Source organism: Papaver somniferum, chromosome 1 (assembly GCF_003573695.1).
Source record: "Papaver somniferum cultivar HN1 chromosome 1, ASM357369v1, whole genome shotgun sequence".
Classification (NCBI taxonomy): domain Eukaryota; kingdom Viridiplantae; phylum Streptophyta; class Magnoliopsida; order Ranunculales; family Papaveraceae; genus Papaver; species Papaver somniferum.
Window position 1 is genome coordinate 134,861,001 of NC_039358.1, and position 11,017 is coordinate 134,872,017.

General features: G+C 38.9%; 1 protein-coding gene across 2 annotated transcripts; it reads right to left on the bottom strand.

Moving 5' to 3' along the window:
- Positions 1-427: 427 nt before the first annotated feature.
- On the bottom strand, positions 428-5,852 carry LOC113301618 (uridine kinase-like protein 3). Of its 2 annotated transcripts, none has more exons than XM_026550411.1 (15): positions 5,692-5,852; positions 5,221-5,386; positions 4,580-4,671; positions 3,952-4,021; positions 3,650-3,768; positions 3,121-3,217; positions 2,854-2,933; positions 2,433-2,627; positions 2,176-2,259; positions 2,008-2,068; positions 1,596-1,656; positions 1,407-1,500; positions 1,164-1,319; positions 883-1,059; positions 428-777 (listed from the first exon to the last, which is right to left on the bottom strand). In XM_026550411.1, the coding sequence occupies exons 2-14, from the start codon at positions 5,366-5,368 to the stop codon at positions 886-888; spliced, it is 1,431 nt and encodes a 476-aa protein (XP_026406196.1). In that variant the 5' UTR covers positions 5,369-5,386; positions 5,692-5,852; the 3' UTR covers positions 428-777; positions 883-885. The 2 variants fall into 2 exon arrangements, with proteins under 2 accessions (XP_026406196.1, XP_026406188.1); XM_026550403.1 differs by having other exon boundaries at positions 1,164-1,322.
- Between the last annotated feature and the right edge of the window lie 5,165 nt (positions 5,853-11,017).

The window sequence follows — 11,017 nt, forward strand, 5'->3', positions numbered from 1 at the left end:
CTGACTCGCACCGAGTCTGTAGTCAGGCCGTTTGTTTTCTATTCTGAGTCAGATCTGTCTGTAGTCATAACCCCTGATTCAGACCCGTTTGAGTCAGGTAATAAAATACCCCTGACTCATGGGACCAAACCACTGGCATACAGATTTTTGAGTCAGATGACAAACATATCGAGTCTGATCCAGATGAGTCAAGTGATTTCACTCAGATCCAGACGACTCATATGAGTCAGGAGTAAACAAACATGGTGGAAGTCTTTTCATTCCCAGGTGAAACGTTGTGCTGCATGCCTTCAATTGAATAAGCTCTCAACTTCTATACAATCTTTTACTTGCTAGTCAATTCTCTATTTTTTCTGGCATGCCTTGATACAGTTGCAGCTGTGAAGATAGTACAATCAATAGAAGCAACGGGACCAAAATGGCAAAATATGATGAATATGGTAATCAAATATTATATCAATAATTGATTTGAGTAGAACTCATCTGTTCAAAATGTTTGTCTAGCTACAAGTATTGGTATCATAATGTGTAGACTGGACTCAGAAATATAAAGATACAACAGATCATGACAGCAAAATTAGAAAAAAGTTTCTTACTTCGATATCGAAAACACAAAAACTTTCACTCGAAGTATCAAAACTAACTTCAGAACGAAGACAATGTTCAACGCTCAATAAAAAAGCAAGACCGATATTATTTTATCTGAATCTTTCCTTTCAGGGAATAATAATAATCTTTCATCCAGAAGGTTTTGCTACTGAAATTCAGTGGCCACGCCTGATAAGAGTTGAAAAGAGAAAAATAATTAGCAAGATTCTTCTAGATTGATGTCATTCATACTCGCAGAAGAGAAACTAAAACCTACAGAATGGATGAGCAAACCTCTTATTTATAGGTTATCACTTCCTGATCATCATCATCTGTCCCGAAATACCGGTCTCCGAACTCACCCATCCCCGGGATGACACGGTATTCCTCATTCAAACCAATCTCAATCTCCGAAGTCACTATCTTAATCCTAGGAAATTTCTTGCAAACTACATGCACTCCTTGAGGTGCCTAGAATGAGAAAAAGTAACTAATTTTAGAATGATAAAAAGTAACTAATTTTAGAATGGCGAAGAAAGATTAATAAACAATTAAGGTGGTACACATTAACTTACAGATATAAGATTAAGAAATATGATGTTGGGCTCTGGAACACCCTTCCGTATAAGTAATGAAATAGCTTCAACTGCCGAATTTCCCGTGCCAAGAATAGGATCCAAAAGGAGTACATGCCTATCTGATATATCATTTGGCAGTTTCTCGTAGATAAGCTGCTACGGGACAAAGTAAATCAGAACACGAGTGTTACAATAGAGAGGAAGAACCAAAATGCAAAAACTCAGCAGCTCGATGCAAACCTGCTGACCATTGTCTCCTTCCCTGTGAATAAGAATCTTTCCAATCTTGATGCCTTTACAACATGCACGTAGAGCATTTTCCATACTTTCACCACTGGTGCAGCAAGAAATAACAAGTTTAAATGAAATTAATACAACAAAACACAAAAAAAGCAGGATACTGGAAGAATAAATGGACAATGAAACCACCTTCTAATTACGGAGACACCACATAGCCTTTTACAGAAATCCACACCAGTATATACAGATCCTGCATCGCCCAAAAAGAGTTAAGTGATTATCTATTCAGTAGTTGAATAAATTTGTTTGGAAAGATGCTATAAAAGCAGCATGAGTTGATATGAAAAAAAAAAAAAAAGCTTCAAACAAACAACACAGTTCCATGCCCATTGCTACGAAAAGATTGGCCACTGTCAAACAGTGTGACTGTACAATTTCTACTACTAAACCCTCGAGTATCAGCTATTCCGGGGTTTATCAGGAGAAACAACTAATGAGGATTTTCATTGAAGCATAACGAGTTACATCCGCCCTTAAATTCATCAACATAGCGAGATATATAAGGATGATTAACATAAGAGAAGCCTTAGTTTTTGCTTACCAGTAGGAGTTGTCACCTGCTTCTCGGTGAATGGAAGATGACCCAGGCCATGTTCAACAACCTGTTTTTATGCAAGTTTCTTAATCAATATATACACGGATGCAAAAAGAATTCATTCTACACTAGAAAATAATGACATCAAACAATCAAATGACAGAACGTAGATACCAGACGGATCAAACGGTCAGCATAAAAAACAAAGTCATGCTTTGTTATATTAGCATCACGTATCAATGTGTGCATTCCTCGTATCTGAAAAAATGGTAACTGCAATTATTGCAAGTTCAAGCAGCAGAAAAGACCAAATATGTACTCTGAAATGAGAAAACAAAAGATGGCCAATGAAGCCAGAATGGGATTCTAGTTGAGAAAAGTAACCCCGGTACTAAATATAAGATAACCAAACCAATAAAAAGTAGGTGAACCTGAAAAGTTGATTGGATGACGTAAAGATTTGGGTATATTTTACATAGATCGTGTTGACCGAGTTTTGTACGAATATGTTGAACAATCAGATCAATTGCAACATGATTATCTCCTCCACGGGGAATGATAATATCTGCATATTTCTTTGTTGGAAGTATAAAGTCATCAAAAGCAGGCTTCACGAATTTTGAGTACTGCATCACAGATAATAAATAAATGAGTATTGACCTTTTGATAGATAAGAACTACTTCAGACATATGACAATGGAATATAGAGAGCCAAGTCAATGGGAAAAACTACAGAACATAGATGAGAAGCGTTAACTAGGCCGGCATGAGCTAGACACTAGAAAAATTAAGTACACAAGAACTTGGAATGGGATAATAAGGCTAACAGAAAAAAAGGAGATTTATAATCACCTGATCAAGTACTTGTCCAATATCTCTACCTTTTTCTACTGTATCCCGTCTTATCCGCCTTGCCAAGCGTACATCAGCATCTGCACTGCAAATATACATCATGAAAACCATAAGAGTAACAACCTATCAAGAAAGATGGAGAAGTAACTCATAGCAAGAACCTAACTTCTGAAGACCATAGGAATCATGCTGCCATGCATAGTGCTGAGATAGTTAATGAGAAATGCATACTTACATAAGATACAAAGGGGGAGGAAGAAAATGTACCTGTATCGACAAAGATCTTCATGTTCATCATTTCTCGGACACGAGAATCATGGAAAATTAGTATCCCTTCCAACAGTATCACATCTGAAGGATTGACCTGAGAATCATATTATAAATCCGTTATAGCTTGTGGTAAACAATACTGAAAAATGATCAGAAACCAAAGTTTGACTCCATATACTAGTATATATTACTTCTCAAGAAGTGACCAAATTCAACACAGTGAAGACATCATCTGTACTGAAATTCCAGTACAATTATCAATTCCAAGAGCAGGTAATTTGAGACAATTGAGTAAAAACAATACTTGCTAAAATATATAAAGAAAGCAGGTAATTCCAGACATAAAATATAGATGGAGAATTCAAGATAAAATTGGTATGCATGCTAAGTAGGGAATTTGGCTGAATAAAATACCGGCATAAACATTTCGTTTTTTGTATATGATACTGATCAGTGTATTGTACAAATGGTGATATTGTGATATATAGAAACATTTACTCTGACACCAGATATGATCAAAACCTACCCTTCTAGACTGCAATGTTTTGTTTTTGTAGCTCTTGAAGTCATACTTGGGTATATCAACTGCCTTCCCATCCTTCAGGTTTTCCATAGTCGAAATTAGTTTTTCAGTATCGAAAGCATCTGCCAGTAAGAATTACAAACTAGTATGAAAAGGATCCCATCTTAATGAAATCAACGGAAGAAAATACATATAAGCTGATTATAAGAAGGCTGAGTTGGACGTTGTAGCAAACTAAAATCTGCACCAACTGAAAACGTTATTCACATAACGCCTACCCTATTAACAGAAAGCAGGGTCATTACCGGGATGGTCAAAGTTGTAGTCCTGAACTCGCTTTAGTTCCTCTTCACTCAGATTATGATAAAAAGAATCCTGCAAATTTCAAGCATAATCTTAGGATGTAAAAGAAAGTGCTCTCCGAAGTACCAATTTAGCATTTCATTATAGAATGCAACCAGAGACCTATGTTATAATCACGACACAGCAGTCAAACAATTATGTGCACAAAAGTTTCCAGGGAACAAATCTCATATTGAAGGACCAAATATGGGGGAAGCTAGAGCGGGATGCCTCTTTTTTCTCTCGAAATTAATGACACTTACAGCATAGACAAGTATCCCATAACATGTGCTAACGATTCCTTCAATTTTAGCAGTTTAACACGGCTGTCAGTTTGCAGTCACATATACCAATATGAAAGAAATTTATAGTGCCTTCCAATACTATCAATGTATTACTGCTCCATGTCTGTAGTTTAGATGTCCAAATGGTTAAAACGGGCACATGATTAATAATTATAAAGACATGGAAAAATGGCCCAGAATTAAATGCACTCAACTCATTAAAGAAAATCCATTTATAAAGAGGTAGTGCAACATGAAGATGGTGGAAGACATTAGCGTTCTCACACTACTTAAATTGCAAACAAACCTGGTTGACAAGGACCACACGCTGATCATGAAGCTGCTCAATAATCAAATCACAGACAGTGGTCTTTCCAGATGCTGCACCACCAGCAACTCCTGCTCAATGAAAACTAGCAAACATCAAGGTTTGGAAAATACAGTAAGGAAGTATAAAAGGGTTTCCCCAATCAATCTAAATATAATATTTGTGTCCAATTGCCACTCGTTTCGACTAGAGACCTCCAAGCAATCTGACAGCAGGAACTTCTTGCATGACTAGAACGCTAATGATGCTTACCTCACAATGGTAATTCAAGTATTCTCTTCACGGGGCCTTAAGATTACCAAGCTTGGCCACAGGGCAGAATATTTCGAAATTTAACATAATTTGGCCACAACATCATGATTCTAGGGTGACTTTAAAAGAGAACATGTTTCAGGTTGTATTGCTCCAAACTTCACCATTGACTAACCGACCAAAACACATAGTCCAAGCAGGATTCAAACCTAGTACTCAAACAACTTCTTGTTTTCTATTGTTTCAGTTTTTCTTTTCTTTTATTTTCTTTTTTAAGTTCTTTTGGTGAGAACAAACAATACATCTCCTCCTAAATGTATGAGTGTACTATTAAAGAACCATAATATATACGCAAACCAAAAGATTACCTATTACAAATGGCTGCCTTTGCACACATTCAGTTGTTGAAGTTGTAGGTTGCTCCAGCTCTGAATTATGCAAACCATTCAAATGGAATCCTGAAAAATGTACTCCTGATGATGCCTCTATCAAGCGTACAACATCCTTAGAAGCCATGTACACCTCGACCTACACCTAGTAGGAAGGATTCATAACAATGTGTTATTCAATTGAAAAAAAAAATACACAGTGGATAGTATCTGTAATCTCAAAAATTCACTCGTACTACATTCAATTAAAATAAAAAATATTGTGCCTAATAGATTCAATCCTTTGAGTTCTAATATGAAATCAAAACTTACTAGAGAAAAAAAGATCAAAAGATGCAACACGAAAACGATTTTAACAAGGGGATAATTTCAAATCTAAATCAGAAATATTAGTGCTTGGTAATCACTATTAATGTACGAAGCTCAAATATGAAAATCGTTCAACATTACCTCAGGAATCAAATAATAGAATAGTTGTGAAGCAGATTGTTGGAAAAATAAAAGATCTTTGAAGCTTTATTAGTTTCCTGCCCGGAGAGAAATATCGGGATTTGGGAGAGGGAGATGATTTTCGGAAAAGAGAGAGTTACAGTAAACGGACATCCTGGTTTTATATCCGGATCCGCTGCAATAAAAATAGAAAGTTTGCATTAAGATTGAGAGAGTAACTTTTATATTACTAAATTACCCCTTTTTAGTGTTTGATTGGATAATATTATGTGGACAGTCGACCTGATTTTTTTTAGTGTTTCTTAACCAATCTTTTAGTCGTTTATTGGATTCGGGATTGACTCTTGTCAAATATCTTTCCGTTCGTTGTCACCCACACTTTTTTTTTTTAATATTGACACTCTTCTAGTGTTCGTAATCAAATCGAATTGTAATACGACCTGCACTTCATATGCAAATATATATTCTTTTATCGACATGTGCATCATTTGTCTCTGTAAATAGTGCCCAAAGAAAACACGATTGACACAAGGGATGCCAGTATTAGCTGGGATCAAGAGATCCATCCGGTGGTATTCTCCCGTTGAAATTGCAGAAGAAAACTAGGACAAGAAAGTTTCTATATGCGCATCTTGATTTGTGATCTTGACGCTATTTTGTTAAGATTCCTAATCCTATTGGTAGTCAGATGAGGGGTCTGTGTCCATTGAAACTTTTTCCTTAATTTCCTTCGTTCGTACGCATGAATCGCATGATTGAGGTGGAAAAGATTAGAGGCGGTGAGATCAAGAATACACGTAAGCACCAAATCAGCGTGGGACCTACCTTTTGCTGATGTATGAGATGTACGAATTGTAGTGAAAAAACACCGCGTGCACAAGTTTCCGTGATCTCTCTTTAAATTTGGTTCTCCATAATTTCGTGGAAACCGAGGGCTTTGTTGGTTTTAGTATCGAAATAGATTGTTTGATGTGCTTTCTGAGCTGTGGCTAGTTTGTCTGGCCGAGACTGATTGGGCGCGTAGACTCTTGTCAGTCTTCACCGACAATTTAGACACCCCACGCAAATTTTAGGACCAATGTTTTGGTTTCTTTTTTTCCAAAATATAAAGTGAATTTGTACGCCATCTTCTTCTTTCTTACAGTATATCCGTTTGCGGTGGACGAGTAGTTTCTGTTTGTGTATCTTTTTACTCTCATGGACTCATACGTAATTTGAGTTTCCTTTGTAGTACCGGATCACCACCCTGCACGAGGCAACCAAGATGGACGCGTGGAAGCCATATATCTAAGGTGCATCAGGATAGGATGTACATACGTTGCATCATAACATCCCCAATTCTACTTTATCATATCTCGAGGCAGATTCAAAACGAACGATCTAGATATGGTACAACTGACAATGACAAGTCGAGACACTGTCAATGACAGCTGTCTAAGCGTGGGTCAAGCCTAGAGTTGGCAAACGGGCGGGTCGGGGCTGACTTGCTACGGGTTACACGGGTTCGGGTTAATACAGACCAAAACTTGCGGATTGATATTCTTCACGGATGGTCATTTCTTCAACCCGCGCCTGTAACGGGTAAAGCTTACAGGTTCACGAATTACCCGGCTTGTTTAATTAAAAACAAAACTAAAACTTAATTTTAATTAAAATAAAATGAGTACAGATTATATCTTCTTGCAACATCTAAAACAGTAAACTAGCCGTAGAAGCGAAATTAAAGCTTAATTTTAACGGAAGACAATAATGGGAGACAAACAGCTTTCTAATCTTTCATCTAATCCCCAGCTTCAACAGCATTCCACTTTCATTTCATTCACAGATCCAAGACCAACTCTTTCTTCCCTGTTTCTTCTTTCTATAATACAATCACAACCCATTTTGTTTTGTTCAGCACCAAACTCTTTCATCCTTCTTTAATCTCCCCCACAGCAGACAACTCTTGAATCTCGATATCAATCATCAATAACAGTTCAGATTCCCCTTTTTCTCCTCTCGGTTGCGGAAGCTTCAGGTGAGTATCAATTCGTACAAACCCATCGATCCATCCAATCCCAAATTCATCTTCTTTTGATTACAACCAAGAATTGAATAACACCACCACTAAATCGAACCAAATATCAGCAACAAACCCATCTCAACTTCGATTACAGTCACTAGATCTATATCCAATGAATCATTGAATCAATCGCAGCTCTTCTTCAGCAACAGACGAGAAAGAACAAAAGAAATATTCTCTTCTCATCAATTAACTCGAGCAACAAGAAAAGAAACTTAGCAGCAGCAGCTGAAACTTAATCAACAGCCGGAGAAATGATGGAGGTGGTGAGGAGGCGCAGCCGCAGGAGAAAACGGTGGGGAGAAAAAAGAAAAAAAAGAGGAAGAAGAAATGAAAAGATATTTGTCTGCTAGGGTTTTTGATGTTTTTATACCTTAAATGTAGAGATAGGATTAACCCTACTGTAGATGGTGGTCTTTTGGTTCGAGGTCAAAATTGTAAAACCTTACGGTTAATGCGCTTTCATCATGCAACGGAACAAAAGCCATTTGAAGATGATAAGTGTTCTTTTACTTATATATGTATTGAGTAATTCAGCATATTTACGAAATTTATCAGAACTGGTGCATCAATCCCAGATATTCTATAAAATTCAACCTATTGCACTAGTTATTAATGCATTGATTTGCCTGGTATTTTCCTATGCTATGTTCTCAGCAGAGTAGCATGAATCTCCCGAAGTGCCAGTATTGAGATTTGCATGAAAATACCCCACGGGTTGCATCACTCTCTGACAAAGAGAATCTCATATCAACGCGCTTTTAAGTCATCTCAATCGTGCTTGAATTCCTTAAAAGAAAATCTAGACTGATTATATCAGTCTCAGAAACAATCGTGGCCACACTTGGCCGCATAATTCAACAAACTTAGACCACTCTTGGCAGAACTAGGTAATTACTGCATTGACCGACCGTGGGCCCACCAACGTCCCAGCCAGCCGGACTTTGCTTCAACGCGTCCTAGTGTTGCCGAACGCTAACCCTAAACAGGGTGATCGCGTTATTGAAAGAAGCTCGAATGAGCTAAACTGTCTAAAACAGTCTCAAAAAATGTCGCGACCGTCCATCTTTGCCGGCCTAATTGGACGTCCTAGATTTTCCCATGAACAGTTAAAGAAGCGCAAGCATGATCATCAGCGGGCCCACTAATGCCCTAGTCGATCGACTCGCACGCGGAAAACTTATAGAGTGCTCAATCTCTTACCCAAACATGGGCGTTCACGCTGTGTAAGATAACTCGAACGAATTGAGACTGGCAAAAACGGTCTCAAAACGCATTATGTCCGTCCAACTTCGCTGGCCTAGTTGGACGGCTTAGATCGTATTTCGAGCAATCGAAGAGATGCCGATGTATTCACCATCGGCCCAAGCTCTCCCTTGGTCGATCGACCTGTCCCCAACGGGACCAAAGCACATTAAAACGCCGGCCCCAAGAAGGGTGATCACGCTGCCTCTAAAACCCTAAATTGAATAAGCGGCGTCGTACAACTACCGCTAATCGATCGTATCCGTCCAACTTCTCCGTCCTAGTTGGACGGCTTAGATTGTATTTCAAACGATCCAGGAGATGCCAACGCATCTATCATCGAACCAACCCCACACGTTGCCAAACGACTTGCTCATAGCACGACCAAAACGCACCAAATCGCTGGCCCAAAGCAGCGTAAGCACGATGTTTCCAAAAACCTAAAATTACTTTGTGGCAACACATTACTGTCGCAAATCGATCTCGACCACTCATCTTCGCCACCTGATTTGAGTGGCCTAGATTTAATCTCAAGCAGCCCCGGAGATGTCATCGTGATCACTGCGGACCCACCTTTACACGTGATTGACCGAACTACGCAAACCAGGGCTCAATGCCTCGAAACAGGCGCCCAAAGAGGGGTGGGCCACACAACTCCCTAAAGCCTAAAGTTGCGTCAACGGCAGTATGAAGCTGCCGCAAACGATCACGACCATCCAACTTCGCCAACCTAGTTGGATGGTATATATCTATTTTTAGAAAACAAGCAAAGCAATATTGTGAAGACCGGACATCCTTATTCCACATGAGGCGATCGGCCAAGTAATGGCGGGCCCCTAGAGCCACCAAAAGATCGCCCAAATGAGGCCAATCACGCTTCCACTTTTAAGACGTTCATTCGCGAGTTATTCAATCAAGCTCAAAAACAATGATGCTTCATACACATCGATTAATTTGAGCTGCTTTACATGCGTCGAATACATACATATTTTATTTTGGCCTCATACAAAACTTAGTTGTTTCACCTAATAGCACCATGCTATTCTCCGCGGCGGGTCCCACGACTTGACCCACTTATTCGAGACATCAAACATATCACAAACTGGGGGATGCTTACTGTGGTATTGGTCTGGCGGTTTACTGCGTGCAACGCGCTCGTTACGAGAACGTGTTAGGAAAAGACGGACTGTTAACAATGATGGAGTAGTGGATGAAGGTGTGATCACGCAATGTTCACCACCTCTTACACAACTCCATTACTCCACCACTTAACTTTCTCCACTTCCTACGAGATCAGGGTTGCGCTCAAATGACTTGTATAAATAGGTTTTCAACCTATTCAAATGAGAACACAAGTAGCCAGAAACCATTTTCTGATACACAAGTCATAAACAACCACACCTTCATTCAACACTCTGATCTCAATCACCTTCTTCGCTTCCCTCCCTAAGATCAACCCTTCTCCTTCACCTTGTGACCGAATTGAATCTGGAACGACCATTTCTTGGTTTAGGCCAGAGTCTTACAGATTGATTTCTCGAACCTAAAAGCATTCTCGTGCAATGCATTTGTTTAGGGTTTGAACTCGTTTCTCATCAACACACCCCAAATTACCTAAAAACAGCAGAATCAGTTTTCACCCATAAACAATTGGCGACCACAGCGGGAGGTTAATCTCTCGGTTGCTAGATCAATTTTCATTTTACTGCAATTTTCTCAAATTCAGAATGGTTGGTCTTAGGATCAATTCGACTTCAAACTCCGAGCGAGACCCTTCAAATGGCGATGTTCATCCTTCCAATGATGATCACACGACCAATGGAGAAATTCCAACCCTAATAGAATTGGCTCGAGTACAGGAAATACACACGAAGAACATGGACGTGATGAAAGAGACATGCTATCGTTGAAAGAAATAACCTTGAAACACTTTCCAAAAATACTCTTGTTGGAAAGTTAAAGATTCTTGATCTTGAACTGAGTAAAATAGAAAAACTTCACATGTCTTGCAATCCTGTT